General features: G+C 32.2%; 1 protein-coding gene across 1 annotated transcript; it reads left to right on the top strand.

Moving 5' to 3' along the window:
• Nucleotides 1-2,280: 2,280 nt before the first annotated feature.
• On the top strand, nucleotides 2,281-20,131 carry LOC132759175 (uncharacterized). The gene is made up of 18 exons (XM_060750899.1): nucleotides 2,281-2,372; nucleotides 2,918-2,971; nucleotides 3,606-3,657; nucleotides 4,810-5,036; nucleotides 6,842-6,996; nucleotides 7,429-7,553; nucleotides 8,029-8,125; nucleotides 8,451-8,637; nucleotides 8,901-8,986; nucleotides 9,624-9,748; nucleotides 10,283-10,376; nucleotides 10,961-11,150; nucleotides 12,285-12,367; nucleotides 16,650-16,789; nucleotides 17,565-17,655; nucleotides 18,082-18,262; nucleotides 18,856-18,964; nucleotides 19,561-20,131. The coding sequence occupies exons 2-18, from the start codon at nucleotides 2,930-2,932 to the stop codon at nucleotides 19,734-19,736; spliced, it is 2,160 nt and encodes a 719-aa protein (XP_060606882.1). The 5' UTR covers nucleotides 2,281-2,372; nucleotides 2,918-2,929; the 3' UTR covers nucleotides 19,737-20,131.
• The last annotated feature ends 410 nt before the right edge of the window (nucleotides 20,132-20,541 follow it).

Raw genomic sequence — 20,541 nt, 5'->3', positions numbered from 1 at the left:
ATCCGAAGCCGTCAAAGTCAGCGACGAGTAATGAAATTGAGAATAATTTCCTGAAACGTGATTTTATTCGAGATTTGCTTCGGGAGAAGACAACTTTCTGTCCGTAGAGCATGAATATTAATACTCATCACAAGACAGTGTCTTATTGATCTCAATTATGGTACATGTAAATAATGTATAATTTTATGTTCAATTAAAATGTTGCTTAACTTGCAGTTGTTATTATCATTCAATGATATTAAAATGACATAAAGTATTTTATGATGAACAGTCCTAGAATATTTTGATAAGGAACCGTCAGTTGTAAAAATGGTAAATTATGATCTTATATGATGAACAGTCGTCATACCTGCTGGTGTGTCATTTTATAAATGGTTTTTTAGGTTTTTCAAAATTTGCATGATTAACAATCGGAATGTAGACCTCAATGATATGTTCTGGAATATTAACAAAATGAATAGTCAACCATATTAACCATATATATGAATGGCTGAGCGATAAATGGCGCAATGTGCATATCTTCTTATTTAACAGCACATTTTAAGCAAAAAGAAAAGAAACTATAAGCCTGAAACATTCTGTCATAGCCTCCCCATCAGTACATTCAGTGCTTTGATTTTTATTCTTATTTTTATCTTTTTAAGTTCACACTAAAGCAGAAATGGTGATACTTTTTTTTTATCAAATGCCTCTGAATAGTTGTTTTAAATTATGGCAGCATATTTACTTCTTAATTTCTTTGCCATGTAAAATCGTAATGATTAATATATAGTTTATTTAATCAAGAGTTTTATAGCAGCTATTGTTGTTAGCAACTTAAGGACACGGTGACTGACGTGGGTGCTGAGACAGACACCGACAATCCCTCCATATTCTCTGTAAAGTTGATCTACAGTTCAAGAGTATTTCATTACAATAATACGACTAGTACCAAACGTGCTCTCTCAATTGTCGCATTTCATACACTGAGCAAGTGTCTTGACGTAAAGAAGCTATCATCATGCAAAATATTTTAATGGTAAGGTTGTTTCAATAATTTTATGGTCGATTGTTGGAAGATTTGTAACATAGACTGTTTCTCTTATTAAATTTTAACACACAATAATTTTGTGCATGCGCCTTTGGCTCTTGAGGAAATAGTGTATACTAACATAATGGTATTTTGGAATGATTATTTTTCAAAATTTAAACAATTATATTTTATATTCCATGTAGCATCTGTTTAGCTTTACACTTAAAATTGTCTAAAAGACGTTTTCTACGTATCTGCTATCTATTTAGATTTATGTAACGTAAATTCATAACATTACATCGAATTAATCAGCTTTCAGTTTTGCGAAATCCGTAACTTTGAATCTTACAAATTCAGGCAAAGACAAATGTCCTTTGTAACTACAAATTTTTTTACACGTTTCTCTCCCCTTTCCCTCCTTGAGTGAGTCGAGGTAATATTTTACAGATCATATAGGTGAAGTCAACCATGCTATCCCGCATCTTCGGGTGGAGGAAAATAGTTCCGCATGGTTAACGCTGCATCATATTCTGTTTCAGGTCACTTAATCTATGTAATTTAACTTGAGGAAACACCCTATATTAAATTTTAGTTACACCCAGATGAATTTAGAAGAAAATTTCAAACCCTAAACACATTTACCATGTCACGAACAATTTAATATTGTAACTTTTTTGTGGTACACCAATTATATAAGCAGATACTTTGCAAATCATATTACAAATCATTCTAAATCTTTATTTTAGATTATCAATGAATTCAAAACTAGCAAGTTTTATGACCATGCAGCATATTTCAACTTTACTGTAAATAATAAAAGTCACTATGTCGATATTACTAAATTATTCTGTTGTATGATATCATTTGAAGATGTAGCAAATATGTTTTTAAATGATATCTAAAACACTTCTATCTCATGCGTTGACTTTTATGCATGTGATAAACATTTATTTTTCTATAATTCTAGCTGTTCAAAAAATCAAAAGATCTTCATTTCATTTAGCAAGGCATCCTCGGTAACAAAGGCTATTTACCGAATACCACTCCAATTTAATGTAGTAGTATGTACGAACTGAGCAAGGTGTCTGCAGATTTCACTGTTTAAACATAACAACCATATATTACTAATGAAATTAGAAAAAAAGACGTCAAGTCATGATGTTTCAGTTGCAAATAGCAAATAAATGTGTGATTTAAACGATGTAAAGAATAAAGATTTCGTTTTTTATTAAAATATATGAAGTAGAGTTTGACAAGGATATGCCTAGTTACACACGGTTACATCTGTATATGCTTGATCAATTCCTCATTTCATCCATGTATGTCGTTCAACAAATGGAGGAATATAACATATAAAGAGGTATGTTTTTCTTGGTGAATCATTTTAAATCCTTTATGCCTTTTTTCTTGACTATATTTTTAAGGTATTGTAAGAAAAGTTTAATATTTAATCAAATGAACTCCCTGTAAATAATATTTAATCACGGTTTTTAACGTTATCTGGCGATAGTATTGAGTACAACGTTTAATTTATTTTTCTATTCGGTAAATAGCCTGTGTTTAGAATAATTCCCTTTAATAGAACAATATAGTCTGTTTTAGTTTCATTTTTCTCCGGGTAATGTCCTTTATATGTGCAATGATAAGATAGTCATGCAGTCTACATGTATTTTATTTTGTTTATGCTTATTATATACATAACATATTACTATAGGAAACGAAAATCCCTCGATTTATCCTACTTGGCATCCGAACATTTGTCACAGTAATTTGATTGTGTCCTGGTATTATGGAATAAGTAACTACAGTTGGCTACATACAAACGTCAGAAGTAATTTAAATCTAGATAGCAAACTTTATTAATCTTCCAACATATTTTGATATGTAAAATTTTTTCATTTTCAGTGAGTTTCCATCATGAGGTTTTCAAGCGTTTACAGTGTTTATTGTCTGCTGCTGGTAAATATGCCGTTTTAAATACAGCGTTTGCCTTCTACATATATTATACAACTATGACAATGCTTATTAACATAATCATATCTCAAACACGATAGATAAATAAAAACAACAAAAAGTCTGGTATTACATAGTTACACCATTGTTGACTGCAGCCTTCTGGTAAAAAGATTTAAAGATGTGAACACATTTTGTGACAAAAATCGTATTTATACCTGTGAAATTTTCATTTTTTTCTTGAAATTGTTAAATAATTTCAATAATTCTAATAAATCTTTAACTGATAGAAAATATGTTTGCTATTTGAATAACAAAAGGACAATTTAAACATTGTGCAACAAATAACATAGGGTAAGCTAAAAAGGAACTAATTTTGTTATCGCTTCTTGGTCTAACTACTTTTTTTTTTATCTTTCATATTTAATCAGATGCTTAAAGTTTCATCTTAATCTGTGTCAACATTTGTATGAGTTACATTATCAATCAATGTTTCACGTGTATTTGTATTACTAGGTCCGTGAACCGCGACCCCTTCCCCCACCCCTTGATAGACATTGATAAAGTTCCAAAAGTGGATACTGAGAAATTAAGCTGAAACATGCGTCCGCTATGATCAGGTTATGTTTTTACATTTCAGATAGTTGTATGTGTTCATACACAGTCTACAATAAAAGACATCAGTCTAAAAGGTAATTATTTAAATAATACATTTACCATTGTAATCTATATATAAATGAAATGATTTTCGTCTATTCTGAGTAATCTCTATCAATGGACAAATAAAGCTTTGATTGACTGGGTATTCGGTTTTCTTTAATATGGCGACAAAATTTTACATCACACAATATTTGATATATTATTTGATATGTTGACAGGCGTCATTTTACATCACATTTTATTTGATATATTACTTGATATATTGACAGGCGTCATTTTACATCGCACTTTATTATATAATCTATAAATAGCTTTGAAATGCCTTTCCCTGATTGGCTAACAAGCAACTTTTTGTAAAAAATAACAGGTCAATATCAGAGTATATTCACTGTTTTTTTCCTAAAAATAGATTTTCAGAGTATATTCACCGGTTTTTCTTCTAAAAATAGATTTTGTTGCTATTATTCTGAAGAAACGTTCAGTTTAGTGTACATGAGAGTCAAATTAGTCTATTTTAGTTACCGTTTTTCATTTTTAAGAAAAATAGGGATTAGCATGCCAATGGATTTCCGTCGTATGCAATGGCAGATGTGATAAGCCATATAAAAGCTATTTATAGATTATATAATAAAACAGATATGTACTTTTTAGCTGTTGAATATGATGTGATATGTACTGAAAAATTAATATTGACCTCGGCTATATCACTGAAAAATTAATATTGACCTCGGCTATCGCCGAGGTCAATATTAATTTTTCAGTACATATCACATCATATTCAACAGCTAAAAAGTCCATATTTGTATAATATTTGATGTATTATTTGATATATTGACAGGCGTCATTTAACATCACACTGTATTTGATGTATTATTTGATATATTGACAGGCGTCAATTTTCATCACATTTTATTTTGATATATTATTTGATATACTTGATTGACAGGCGTCATTTTGCGTCACACTATATTTGATATATTGAAAGGCGTCACTTTACACTATATTTGATATATTATTTGATATATTGATAGGCGTCAATTTTCATCACACTGTATTTGATATATTATTTGATATATTGACAGGCGTCATTTTACATCACATTTTATTTGATATATTATTTGATATATTGACAGGCGTCATTTTACATCACACTATATGTGATATATCATTTGATATATTGATAGGCTATTACAAGTGCTCACTTCACCCTTCAAATCAATTACGTCTTGAGTTGTTTGTATATGATGTGAATGCACATGCGACAAGATTGAATGCCATTGATGCTGAAGAAGTGGAGATCACATCGTGTGTGATATCTGGTTCAGGAAATATAGTTTCCCCATTTTACGTTACCTCTAAAATCAACATGAACGACGATTCCGAAATGATAAATAGTTGCGGTATGACAAAGGTATATGTTATATTATTGCTGAGAACAATCATGAAAACTAACATTTTATCATATTTTCATACTTACCGTTCATTTGATTATAAATTCTTAAACACACATGTAGAATGGAAACATATTTCTTATGACTTTGCAATATATAGGTAATACTTGTAAATTACAGCGCATGCTCAGGTAAATATTTCACGTGACCAATTTTCTAGACCACATTGTCCATACATTCTTATCTCAGTCTTCTTTTAATATTTACATGACCGCACGTCGTATTATACATTGTATTTTAATTACCTTATATGTTTTCTTATGTTATACATTGTATTTTAATAATCTTACATATTTTCTTATAATATACATTGAATTTAATGATAATATTGTGCATTTTTAAGTTAAACATTGTATGTTAATCACCGTGCGTGTATTCTAAAATTTAATGACCGTGCGTGTCTTCTTATGTTCTATTTTAATGACCGTGCGTGTATTCTTTAGTTATACATTGTATTTTTATGACCGTGCGTGTATTCTTATTTTTTACATTGTATTTTAATGACCGAGCGTGTATTCTTTAGTTATACATTGTATTTTAATGACCGTGTGTGTATTCTTATTTTTTACATTGCATTTTAATGACCGTGTGTGTATTCTTTAGTTATACATTGTATTTTAATGACCGTGCGTGTATTCTTTAGTTATACATTGCATGTATTTTAATGACCGTGTGTGTATTCTGATGTTATACATAGCATTTTAATGACCGTGTGTATTCTTTAGTTATACATTGTATTTTTATGACCGTGCGTGTATTCTTATTTTTTACATTGTACTTTAATGACCTTGCGTGTATTCTTATGTTATACATTGTATTTTAATGACCGAACGTGTAGTCTTTAGTTATACATTTAACAAATAAAACATGGCATTGAGGGCAATATGAAAGTTTACGGACTGGTTGGTCAGACTGAGGAAGGTATATGGCCCGAAGCGCAGCTGAGGGCCATATACCTTCCGAGGTCTGACCAACCAGTCCGTAAACTTGCATTTTGCCCGAAAGGCCATGTTTTATTTGTTATATTATACCGAATTTAATCCTTTTATTCCTTTGTTTTTTGCTGTAATCTTTACAATTATTTGTTCAGTGTGTGAAATATCTCAAACCCTTGTCGGATTCTGTTTTATTATTTTCAAGCGATGCAGCAAAAAATCATGCTCTTCTTTAAATATTGCATTTTATTAATTAAATTAAAACCTGGGAAGAAAAAATATGACCAGATTGATAAAAAAAAAACTGTGTTCATCTCAAAAGTGTCAAAAACCAAAATAAAATGTAAATAATGACCCCCATTAAAAATATACTTTAAGTTAATTATTCTAAGTATATTTTTAAAGGGGTCATTATTTACATTTTTTTTTTGGGGGGGGGGGGGGGGGTTTATGAACACAGTTTTTTTTATCAATCTAGTCATATTTTTTCTTCCCAGGTCCGATACTGGTGCCTGTGATTATATGCTGATGACTTGTGTCTGGTAAAATAAATCTGAAGAAATTCTTTCTTATTATATAAGAAATTCTTTCTTATTATAATGAGTCTTATAAGATTGGTTAATTGACTATAAATTGTCTTTGAATCTTGGCAAGACAGAGTCTATTCTTTTTGGTTTAAGTTTCAATTTAAACTGGGCCTATAGCCTCCAGGTCACATGTAATGGTAGTACTATAAAGTACACATCTTTTGTTAAGTATTTAGGTGCAAACCTGGATCTAATTCTTTTGGCGTCGCCCTTTGATGCTTTGCATCAATGCTTTTCTTGTAGACTACTGTGAACGGGCAAAGGATTTATAACTGGCGGGTTAAAGCATACAGCTACCCGATTGAATACTACCCTAACAACATCGGCTTTATCCTGACACTACAGTGTAACCCTAACGACCTTACAGATGGACGAGTTGAAACGCTCGTTGATATTAAGTAACTATCTTTGTTAATATTTTTTTTCATTTAGAATATGTACATAAGAGTATTAAAGAGTTATACTTCTTCTTCATTTCATGCTATAATTGCTTTATGTTGTCTCAAATAAAAGAAGACGAGCATATGAGTCTCTTTTCAAGATAATTATGTCGACACCAGCATATAGATAAAGACATAGACATACATGATGAGTTATTGCAGCTATAGTGTAAGAAAAACAAACACAACTTGACTTTGTTTAAAAAGAAATTTATTTGATCTTTTTGGCATCAATATGAGAGAGAAAAAGAATAGCCGATGTATTGATTCTGGTACATGTACTTTCTAAAAGTGGGCAGTTAACTGATGATTATATGTACACTGACAGTGTACAATATAATGTATATATGACAGCTCCGCTCATGTTTGTGTACTTGTTTGTACTTTTAGCGTGGACAGTTTATCTGTTTTCCCCGAAAATCTGATTGATCTAACGGGTGTTAACACCATTGCAAGAAACGCTAACATATACTACGTAGCAAATTTGTACCCAGACGGAAGATTGACATCTACAGGTAATCAATATTTAGTTTACTATATATCTACAGGTAATCAATATTTAGTTTACTATATATCTACAGGTAATCAATATTTAGTTTACTATATATCTACAGGTAATCAATATTTAGTTTACTATATATCTACAGGTAATCAATATTTAGTTTACTATATATCTACAGGTAATCAATATTTAGTTTACTATATGCACTGTATATATACTAGAATAAGTAGACAAAATAAGTAAATATATATACAAATGTATAAAAATGAGCAAATAGTATGATAGAAATGTTATATTATTAGTAACAGTATATGATTAAAATTGTCAAAGTTGTATATCACTGAATAGACCAAGACTAATTAAGCATATCTATATCTTTTATTGAGTAAGGAAAATATAAACATGAACGATTATGTAAACTTTTAGTTTCCTGATAAATACATCAACATTAAGCTCAAAAAACTGTTAATATTCTTCATTAATTGCAGAACTAAAAGATGCTAAGGGCTTTGCTCTATATAATTGCTTTGCTAAGACAAACCCTGCCGACCCAACTGACGGACAAAAATTCATAGATGCAAACGGGTAAAAATGAGTTATAAATTATCTATTATTTTCACTGGCTTACTTTAATGATGGATAGAAAATTTCATTTGTTGAATTATATCAAACTTCAGTTAGAAAAATATAAAAGTGTTTTTTTCTAAAAAATTTAAATTTTTAAAAACGTTTTTACCTTTGCAAAAATTTTACAAATGCTACTCGTTTGGGAAACTGCTTTTTGGGTTTTTTAATTTCACAAACATTAACATAATTTTTTGAGAACTTCCTAAATTTTTTGATTTTTAATAAAATTTTTTAATTATAAAATTTATTAAAAATTTTTTGTTATTTTTTAAAATTTTGAAAGATGGGGGCCAGTGACGGGTGCAGCGTTTGCACCCACTACATCGTTCAGACAAGTCACCAATACTGGGAACCACATCAAGCTTGAAGCTAAATTTTCCACGGCGGTTTTGTTGGATAACCGGGACACGATCTATTTCGAATGTGCTGTGAGAAAATGTACAGCAATAAATGATCCCTGTTGTTTGGATGTAAGCTTTGTTCCCTAATTTGTTTTGTCGTCTACAAAAAATAACACTGGTATGCTTACAATGTCCATAGTGATTGTTTTGAAGAATAAGAAATCATAAAATATTAAGTACATGTATTTTTTACTTGCTCGCTAAAATCTTTGTGAACGGTTTTAATTAGCTAAAGTTTCAGCAAGTCATTAAGGATATTTCTGGTTACATGATGAAAGTTTTGAGTATTGTTTAACTTTCGGTGATGTGTGTATGTCATCATTATATTTCAGTATTGTTCGGCCAGCATAAACAACGATTTATGTCCAAGTAGTGTTAACACCGGTGTCACGTACTCAACAAGCTTCAATGTTCAACAGTAAGCTTTTCGTTATTTATAAGTTTTATCCAGGCTAGAGTCTCTGTTTTACAAAAATGGCCTCTAAAGACGATGACAAGATTCAAACATGTAATCAAATACGTATATTATATTCCCAGTTTGCCGTTTCTCGTATCTCCGTCATTTTTGGTAAAATAGAAATTTCCTTTTAACATAAAGCCTTCATTTATCGTAAACATTTTATGCCACTGAGGCTAAACATTAAATGTTCTATACCCTTGATGATATATTCAAAATATAACTAAACGCACGTAAATATATGTCGAAACGCTTGCAATATCAGGGTATTCCGTTTATTAAAAGAAAAAACTTCCTGTTTTTCGGTATCTTATGCTAAGAGTCACAGGGTGACTTTTCGGCTTTACTTGTTGAGGAAGAACCCGTGTTATCTCCGTAGAATTTGTTCTAGGTCTAAGTTGAAGCACCGACCCCCATACATCCCATTGCAAGATTCGAGCTAACTGCGGTAAGGGGCAATGATTCATAGTCAGCAACTTTAGCCACACGGTTATGTCCTGGACAGATTAGAATGAACACATTTGTTACTACTGCTGTTTTTGCTCCTCCTCATTTGATCGTTAACTGACGGATAATATACCATATACATTTATCACAGGCAACGAGCACTTCAGTTGTTCCCTGCGTCTACAACTGGAACTACGGCACTAACATCCGTAAACTCTGGAAATAACATTCGAATAACTGCTGTGACTGTTCCTAGCGGGATAGACGGAGGTTCTGGTAAGTGTACGAAATATTAAAATATCTATAGTAACAGCATAAACAAAATGCATATACATTTTCTAAATTGTTCAGCCGAGGTCAATTTTGCATGTAAATCAAGAAATTCTAGTCCCTTATGATTGATAGCTACAAACTTTGAAATTCTTTCAGAATAACGCCAATGCTGTTTAAACAATGAGCCTGAAATAGAAAAACTAGCTATTGTGTGGTTTAATATTCTTTTCCTTTAACTTTCTGACCTTCTCTTGTCTTTACTTCTTGTATCATAATGGACAAATTAGCATTTACAGATTGTGATTTGTGTAAATAACCAATTTAAGTATATTCTTATTCATTATAAAACCCAAATTACGTTATTTATACAAATTGTTCCGTTTTGATTTCATTCAAAAGTAATGAAGAAATGCCAGGCACATTTAAAATACGAGCGTCTCTACCCTGTATATGCTGTAACACATTCCTATTTTACGGATATACACGATCAGATCTTTAAATAAGAGCGAATTATTTGGAAGCTTTCTAAACTTATAGATTTACGTGATGCTAAAGGTTTCTACCTGTACAGCTGTACTTATTCTACAAACGCAGCGATGACAAACCCCACAACTTTCATTGATGCCAACGGGTATATATGCATTTTACATTATAGTGATTTAAACGTGCATACATAAGTTTTACTAATTATGTGATCGTCATAAGCAAATAGTTTAGATGAAATGTTCAGGTCAATTCTAGATAACAAATAATCTTTCTACCTTGTTCTAAGTATTTAATCTCTGTTATTTGATATCATGACTTGAATGTTTAACTTATCAAATGCAGATAAAGAAAAGAAGCATATATCACATACATCGTCAAGAAAAAATAACAATAAAACAAGTAAAATTATTTATTAAATTGTAATGATTATAGCCCCGCCTTCTTTGGTAAGTCACCCTGAAAATTACAAGCTATTGCTTATATACTTTTAGTGCCTTCAGCGCTTTGATTAAGATACATTTTTAATAACATGTTGGTATATTCAATCTTTAAATCTTTAAAAAAAAAGTAGACAGACAGACTGACTGGCCGGCTGTTTGATTGATTGATTGATTGATTGATTGATTGATTGATTGATTCATTGATCGATCTCCTTTGTTTATTCTTTTCCAGTTGTATGTTATTAGTTATTTATATTCCTATATTCAGTATATTTATCTTTAAATCAAGATGCCTTGTACCGAATACAGAACTAACCCCAGTGTCAGACTTTGAGGCAGACGACACTTTATCGTCACCAGACAGTAAATTTGTTTTATCGACAGGACAAATAATTGTTCGAAAAGTTGGCAACGCTGTCTATAGGGTACGATGTAATACAGGCAAATGTACTGTCGCAGGACACAACTTCTGCAAAAAGGTATCAAATATATAATAATGTTAATCTTGATAAAGCGATGTATTGTATATTCGCAGAATATATGGTCAAAATATCTATCAGTTATCCCCGTTGAATCTTCAATCAGGACAAAACAATTCATCATACTGTAGCGAAATTTTTGAGAAAAGTATTGCATGAATATACAGATATGCCCCCAATAGCCTCATGGAAAGAATTTGTTGTCACCAGCATTGTTTGGGTTAATAATAAGATATATTAGTAATGTAAGACACAAAAATATACATGTAATTCCGGTCAGACTCGAACCTTGAGTTTCCCGCAACAAGGCCGTTTAAAGCCGTTTCTCCATCGCGTCGTTTTTAAAAACTTGTTGCATGCAGCAAAGATACATTCCTTTTTGTGGTGATGGTGTTGGTATTTTTACTCCAGATCACGGCAGTAATGCACATTGTAAGCGTAGAAAAGTTCAGCCATCGCATCGTTCCATTGCAGGCTGTCAAGCAGTTTGCCAGTACTAGTTGCCTTCAATTTCGAAAGGAACTTCTGTGCATGTTAGAGCAGAGATACAGTGTGGATGACTGTAGAAAGGATTTCATTATCAATCGCAACGGAAGTGACCTGCATGGTCCGGGAATCGAACCCAGATCGCCCGATTCACAATCTCTACCGAGCTAACCGAACAGACACTTTCAGTGTGTTTTAGTTTCATTTTAGCTCGATGCCGGAAATTCAAAAGTCCGAGATCTCAAAGTCCATGCCGGTCCACTCTGGGGACGGTTATTTTATGCTGATCTTACTTAACATATTTTTGTTCATTGGTGGTTGATGGAGGTACGGCAATACTGCCAAGGCATCAAGTTTCTTGATGGAAACAAACAAAAAAGGGCTCATCCCGAGTTAGTCACAACAGGTCAACCAATTGTCTCTGGTACTTGAGACGATTTGACCTTGACCACTGATGGACAACAGAAGCTTTATAGCTTCATGATTAAACAAATCATAAGAGTACTTACCGTGCTCTCTACATTCCAGCCCAGTACTAGTTAATCAACATTTATTCATAGTTGAAACATATGGCATATTTAAATATCTAATATGATCTATATAAACTTAAATTGTTTGCAATAAAATCTATTTGAAATTATATTACAGAGATGTAGGGCAACAGATAACAATGTTAGCGGAAGTGCTAAGCTTGGTTATATTGGACATAGTTTCACATTGTCTGTGTTAGAGTAAGTTTATTTTGTTATGCAAGATTTATAATTGCATTTGTTTGGTCTTTTGTATAATATATACCAAACACGATGTTATAGATGTTTATGTGTGATAGATGAATAAGTGGCATCGATTAGGTGTGTACACACAGCATATACACGGATATATGATTTGTTTTGTTAATCATTTTCTACCGGATACACCAGTTATGCATTCATATATTTGCGACCAGTCAATTAACTAGTTAATTAATTAATTAACTTCTGTACCAATAATTTGATTTTCTCCACAAACCAGAGGCTCATAGAAATCGAATGTGCACGAGACATAATGCTACCCCAGACGAATTAAGCGGGCAAGAAATTGTCACTACAAACAAATATTTGTAATATAATTATACAGTGTACTAAAAGTTGCGAATATCTGTACAATTCTTGATAACGTTGTTTATTTCACACCTAATACGATATAACCAACGAACACCAGTCATTTTCCAGCGGAAATAATTATTGGATCAATTCTTATCAATTTAACCTCGTTTGAATCATTTTCTATCGTACATACCCCATATAGCCTCGTTTTTCATTTTTATAGTCCAGAAATCTATATCAATATGATATATATTGTCCTTAAAGTTACAATGTTCTGTCAAAATTTAAATCAAAGCACTGAATGTACTGATGGGGAGGCTATGAGAGAATGTTTCAGACTTATAGTTTCTTTTCTTTTTGCTTAAAATATGCTACCAAAATAAAAAGATATGCACATTGCGCTATTTATCCTTACTGTTGTGTTCAACCATTCATATATACGGTTAATGTGGTTGACTATTCATTTTGTAAATATTCCAGAACATTTAATTGAGGTCTACATTCGGACTGTTAATCATGCAAATTTTGAAAAACCTAAACTGTCAATAATAAATGACATACCAGCAAGTATGACGACTGTTCATTATCAGATAACAATAACATTTTACAACTGACGGTTCCTTATCAAAATATTCTAGGACTGTTCATCATAATACTTTATGTCATTTTAATATTATTGAATGATAATAACAACTGCAAGTGATGCAACATTTTTATTGAACATAAAAATTATGCACGTTTAGATGTACCATAATTGAGATCAATAAGATACTGTCTTGTGATGAGTATTAATATTCCTGCTCTACGGACAGAAGGTTGTCTTCTCCAGAAGCAAATCTCGAATAAAATCACGTTTCAGAAAATTAATCCCATTTCATTACTGACGGCGTCGGATAATATTAAAGCTAAATATTTCTTGAAAAAATACATCTCTGCAAAGCTTATTCAAAACTGAATCAACCTAAGTGAAAATTGATCAGGAAGTTATATCTTCTTTTTTTACCGCCAACACTCAACCAACTTATGGTAGTTAATCGATAGATTCTACGTGTATTTTTAAACCTCACTAGCTTGAAATATATACTGCGGAAAATCTGTTGTTAACAGGGTGTGCGGTTATTACGTAGGGTTTTCCCTGTCGACCATTTCCCGCAAATAGATGAGAACATCGAAGCCGTCAGTGCTATGAATGGTGTTATAAATGGCGTGTTTTGGAAGTTTTTGTTGAAACTTCTCCAAATACCTCCTGAGGCGTGCACGTCGCGGAGAAGGCACACGGAAGGTCATAGTCAAGTCATCATATAAGTACCAGAGGTGATTGGTTGACCTGTCGTGACTTACTCTGGAGGTTTGGCGCTAATAGATGCCGTTTTTGTTGTCGTCAGTCAGAAAGTTGATGCCTTGACGGTATTGTCGTCTCCTTTACCACCAAAGAACGAAGAATGGGCTTCCAGGAAGAATCTGCTTGAAAAAGACGTCCCAGATGCTATAATCTCGGACATATGGTTATTCCGGCGCCGAGTATAAATAAACTTAAAACACACACACTTTTGTTGAAAACAAAACAACAACACATTTTCTGTAGTAATTTTTCAAGTGTTGTAAAATGAATAAGAAATTCCTCTTATGCCGCCCATTATTTTTAGAACACAACCATAAAAGTTCTTTTTTTTTATTTTTCAAATAAACATTAATCACTTCAGCGCGCGCAAATATCGGTTTCAAATTAAAGTTTCGTAAGATATGTTAATGACTTCCCGATGCTCGACTGTAAGTAATTTGTATATGTATGCGGTTTTTTTTTGTTTTTGTTTTTTTGTTTTTGTTTTTTAATTAAAGCTTCTTATTCTTTAATATTTTTTATGTATCTCATAATCTGTATTGAAAATTTGAATTTTATTACACATGGACTATCAAATTATGATGTATGCCCTAGAATTGAATAAACTTTCTAATTACACAATACGGGGTCATACTGATCTTTGCGTCTTTCTCTGAAATAATTATTTCCTTGTTAAAACATATTTGACCACATATTTCTGTCAATTAACTGTTCACTTTACTTCCGATTTTATTGTACGGAAACACATGTTTCTATTTGTGTTTTCTAATCAATTCGAATATATAATCAGTTTAATGGGATCACCACCGGGTAAACGACTACTAGGTACTTTGGTCATGTTTTTTACCACAAATATTTGAATGTTTCTATTGGGATTAAAATGAGCATAGTTAACTAAACAACTGTTTGTATAAATTCCTGACCTGTCTAATTCTAATTATGAGATTAGTGAATATATAAGACTTTCACTACAAAATATTCCTAAACAAAAGAGCACATGTTTAAATTTATTCCTATACAAATAAAAGATCAGAGTAGGGATCTGTCAATTGCCAAAGATACTTTTATGTTAAAAGTTTGATTAATGAATTATGTAAGATGAAAATATAAGTATTGCTTTTTTTATTTTGCTAATGTAAAATGTAATATTGTGCTGGAATTTTGTCGGAGGTCCTTAGGGGTTTTGTAGTTAAATAGTTTTTTTTCGGCGATAATGGTTAAAGAATATAATGTTTTCAAACTATATGTTCATCACCATCAGTGAATTTTTAGTTAAATGTATGCAAAATATTTACTAAACAGCTATATGATTTAGCGGTTTATGAGCGTTTTCCGCGTACAGCCTCCTGGGGTGTACAAATAAGTTAGTTTTCCTTAGTTATCACGCAAGCATGATCCATGTCTCTGATGTAAGCGACAGTTTACAATTATTTGTCTTTAAAAAATATTAAGGACTATTAATAGTTTATAACAACAAAAGAACATGCATGATATTGAGAATACGGTGTTGCAACGTTCTAGTTAATGACCCGTCATAAACAGTTGGTCGCTGCGTAGTAATTGGAAAATTGTTATCAAAAATAATAAAGAATATTTGCCACTGAATTAAAGCATTTACTTATAAATTTTCATTTATGCTTTTTGTTAAAAAATATTGATAAAGTTATTATTTTGAAGGGTTTTCATACCAGAACTATTTATTACAGACGTACGTATGCCTTAACCTGATTACCGCGGCAGTATGACGTCACGGAGTAGTGATTTAAACAAAACTCAAGAATTTTTCAGAGAATTATTATCTTTACAAATTGCAGATATGAAATTAAAGAATGAAAATATTTTCATATTGTAAATGTCTGTGATGAGTGATGAGTCAGCTTAGAAAAAATCAAGGTACTATTTTTTGACCTGATTACCGCGGCAGTATGACGTCACGGAGTAGTGATTTAAACAAAAATCAAGAATTTTTCAGAGAATTATTATCTTTACAAATTGCAGATATGAAATTAAAGAATGAAAATATTTTCATATTGTAAATGTCTGTGATGAGTGATGAGTCAGCTTAGAAAAAATCAAGGTACTATTTTTTGACCTGATTACCGCGGCAGTAAGATTTGACAGACGGTTATTAACATTGGGTCGGCATAGCCTCCCCAAAAATGGCGGTGTGAAATAAAGAGGTCATTATACATTGTTTTGTACGATACTGATTCTTTTGGACTGGTACACAGATGGAAAAAACATGAAACATTAATTATTCAGAATATCATATTATTCTGCCAGCGCCTTGTCAGAAATAGATTTGACAGTTGTGTATCCGTCAAGTAGAATTCAGTATTGTTCTCAGCAATGTATGATAACCTCATATTATCACATTAACGTCCAACCAAAAATAAATCATGAGTTTCATTTATTTAGAATTCACTTTGCATCATTATATTAGACAGCAGCCATTTTTAGTATTGGGAAATAAATTTTTAAAATTGATTACACTAAACCCATTTATATAAAAAAAAACTTTTTAAAATAAATTTGATGGCACTTTATTTGTAAACGTTTTATTGGAACTAAACGTGTATATTTCAGTGTAGTGAACGTGCCAGCTTTAAATATGAATCTACAAGGACCAAATGGTCAAGCGTTGTCGAGAACAAGTGATCCAGTCACTATTGGAAACAATGTCAACTTTGGTGCTGAAGTTACACCTGGTGGTACAGGACCGGCCAGTAAGATTGTTTAACCCACAACCTTCTGAATTTGTGTAATAACATTGCTCTTCAGCCAGTTGAAAATTTAAGGGATTTTATAAGAATCTTACACTGGCTGCCGGTACAGACCGGAATATCTAGCTCGAGGGTAACTGTTTACGGCGGTAACGAGGCTCTGCCGAGTTTCCGCTTAAACAGTTACCCGAGAGCTAGATATTCCCGTCTGTACCGACAGCCGGTGTTTGATTCTTTTTCTTGCATATTACATACCAATTATTTTCAGAACAGAAATAACGAAACCTGATATTTTCATTACGTACTTTTTTCTTATAGTAGCGTATGAACATACAACTTCATTCATAACGGTTAAGTGACGTCATCCTAAGAACGAAATTCATTCATAAAAGGCGCGCAGCAATGACGTCATTTAAAGCACGCGACTTGTCTTACATGGGGGGTGTAAGACAGGGTTTTCTAGCACCGGTGTAAACGGTAGATAATCCTGTCTGACATGCAAGAAAAATATCTACATGCTAGAGCCTGATCAGACTGGACGGATATGTAGGCTGGCCATTGGTGTCAAACGTTAATCACTTTCGGCGCCAGCAGGTTGTCGTTAAAGTTTTAATTAAAACAGTGGTGTTTTGAATATATAAGTATGCTCACATATATTAGTATGCTTGAAATATGATCTAACTTTTCAAATGTTATATAAAATATTAAAATTTCAAAACTTATTACATAGTCAACAGTGAATTTTTTCATAAGTTTATAACTTCATTTCTGTATTCAGGTGCAGCTTTTGTAAATGCAAAAGGTATATTCCTCCATAGTTGCTATGCAACACAGAATAATCAACGACGGATGTTCATTGATGAGAAAGGGTACGTAGACGCGTCTTTACATCAATGCTGTTTAATTTAGTCTAATCCGAATAGATAATAAAAAATACAACATCTGTCATGTTTAAGCATTTTTGGATCTCCCAACAATATGCGCCATCTTAGGTGGACAATGAGATATTATCATATACGTTATAAAATTGCACGGAATCTACGTGTCTGCGCTTCTCAACTCGTATCTTTCAATAGTATACTACAATGTACTCAATATATAAAATCTAAGTCAGTCTTAAGAACAGTACGCGGTCCGTGATCATGGACACTAGCGGCACAGACCACCATAATTATATTATTCGAAATTTCCGGTAGTTGCCTTCTGATGTTTTGGCGCAATTTATATATACATGTAGTTATTTTTTACACTAAAAAAGCTTAAGCATGTATTTGACCGCACTTCCTTCTTTACAGTTGTTCAGTTGCAGGGTCGCCGTATGAAACTTCTGAAAACTGTAAAGATGTTACAGAAGTGGACGGGGTACCACCATTTAAGATAGACTGTGGAACATTTACAGTCCCGGATACCGGAGATGTAGAACAGACCTGTAATATAAGCATTTGTACAACGGAAAATAATAAATTCTGCGAAAATGTAAGGAATATATCAGATATGAGTAAGATTTACGAATAATTATCGTCGTGCGGACACGGACTGCAGGACGAACGTTCGGACGGACGGACAATTCAATCACTGTGTGCTTCCTACTTTTTAAATGAAAATTAGTTTGAATCTGGAGACATTCAACGAAGTGTTTGTTAATATTGTTTGCTTTTGTAATGATATATATTTTCTATAAAATTGTCTATTTCACAGACAAAAGAGTGAGTTTTTAGTTTAGTTATGAATGATGCGCATTTTAAATTAATGAAGAAAAAAAAAAAGAAAAAGAAAAATATATGGTCCTAAAAACGTGATAGTTGGGACGGAGGTCAGGAGCTCCACACAATAACTCTTTATGGTTCTTTATATGTTGTTTCAGCAAAACATATCATATTCGTTTATGTCCTACTACATATAAAGTAGCATTGGTCAATATTTTCATATTAATGCTTTGATTTCCTATACGTGTTAAGGTCAATATTTTCATATTAATGCTTTGATTTCCTATACGTGTTAAGGTATATATAGGTATATCGGTATAAACGTGTTTGTATTACTACAACTTTATTTTACCATATTTACAGCGGTGCACTGCAGGAGAAATTCAACCAGATTCGAATGTAGTTAACCCAAATTTGTCAACTACCGCTGCATTCCGAACTCAAGATACCACCAGACCAAGAACAGCTGTCAGTAAGTATTATATTTAAGTCCATTAAATCAGCGAACAAAATATGTGTACAGTCTATAGACTAGTATATAATGTATCGACTATGTTATAGGTCTGTTTGTTTAACAAAGTATTCTAGCCCTTGCGTATTTTTAAGTTCTTCTGGATCTTATATCTGTACTAACATGTATTCCTTAGACTTTATATAAGCTTCTGGAATCATAGACATCGGACGCTTGTCGAAAAACATCTTGCCTTTTCAAAAAGTAAACTCCGTGTGCGAATCCCAGGTTCGTATAGACCTAGTGCGGTCCAAAAGGGTTAATCCTGTATAAATGATTATACCCCAAATAGAGAAGTTACATGACCATTCCTGATTGAACATACCGACATGCGTGTCCAGGCAAATATATATTGTCCGCTTATAATTTTAACATTATATACCACTTCATTATACATGTACTTCATAAGAAAGACAATTCAAGCATTTGTTAACGATTAGCGAATGTATATACGTACATGTGACACGATTCAAAATAACATTAAAAGAATACCTTATCAAACAATATGTCTGCTGAAGATTTAGTGGTGTCATTATTGGTGTATTTTTTTATTTCAGAATCTGAAGAGTTGCGGAACACCATCGCCGCCGTGAGCGTCGTTTTAGCAGCTCTCATTCTGCTTGGTGTAACAGTGGGAACGTGTATTATTGTTAACAAGCAGAAATCCCTAGCTAAACGTAAAACTGGATGGCAGACGATACAATTATTACTAAATATAGACCTGTTTGGCTAAAATCATGTTTCATTATACTCAATATGTATATTTGATAATGTATGGTTATAATTATATAACATCTCACTAGTAATTTGAATGAAGAATGTTGTTGTATATTGATTGTCATAAAGGATAAATGTACAAAAAACTTCTAAGAACAATATTTCAGATACAATATTTCAAAAACAATAATGTCTTACAATATTGTATTACTTGTTCCTGTAGTTTTGGTCATTATACAGACAGGAATTAAAAAAAACATTTATTAAATCAAAAATTATTTGAATAAATAACACCAAGACCATAAGAATTTCCTTAAAGTATTGTTGAAGTTATTTTAAGATAATTATTAAATACATTTATTCAGGATTGCAATTCTATAGCTAGATATTATTAAAATAGTTATCCTTAAACTGAGTTGTTGTCTATATGATATTTAACCATGCCCAGAATTACATAGCAACTAGCATATTGTTTATTATCAATTCATAATAACTAACAACCACCAATATCTTGATTATACATCCTGTCATCCAAAACACGGTGTAAAGACGGAATACCCCACAGTCAGGCTAAGCGTTACAGGAGAATTATATCCGACGACGACGTGTTCTCTACTTCACTGAGCAAACTACGAGAATTCTTCATAAGTAGAAATTTCCCTGAGACGGTTATAGATTCAGCGTTTCTTCACGTGTCACAGATGTCACAAGAGGATGCCTTACGGCCACAAGATAAAGAAAAGAAAAACGTTCTTCCATTTATTGTGACATATAATCCGTCCTTACCTAATATTGGAAATACTATTCATAAATATTGGGAC

Source organism: Ruditapes philippinarum, unplaced genomic scaffold (genome assembly GCF_026571515.1).
Source record: "Ruditapes philippinarum isolate M1 unplaced genomic scaffold, ASM2657151v2 ctg132_1_1_1_1, whole genome shotgun sequence".
In the NCBI taxonomy this organism is placed as follows: Eukaryota; Metazoa; Mollusca; class Bivalvia; order Venerida; family Veneridae; genus Ruditapes; species Ruditapes philippinarum.
This window is presented reverse-complemented; position numbering and strand designations above follow the sequence as displayed.

Excerpts from the sequence above, each read along its gene's own strand:
- LOC132759175 (XM_060750899.1), top strand. The coding sequence starts at position 2,930 with ATGAGGTTTTCAAGCGTTTACAGTGTTTATTGTCTGCTGCTG. Across the intron at positions 5,037-6,841 it reads ATAGTTGCGGTATGACAAAG|ACTACTGTGAACGGGCAAAG; the intron begins GTATATGTTATA and ends CTTTTCTTGTAG. Across the intron at positions 10,377-10,960 it reads ACTTTCATTGATGCCAACGG|ATGCCTTGTACCGAATACAG; the intron begins GTATATATGCAT and ends CTTTAAATCAAG.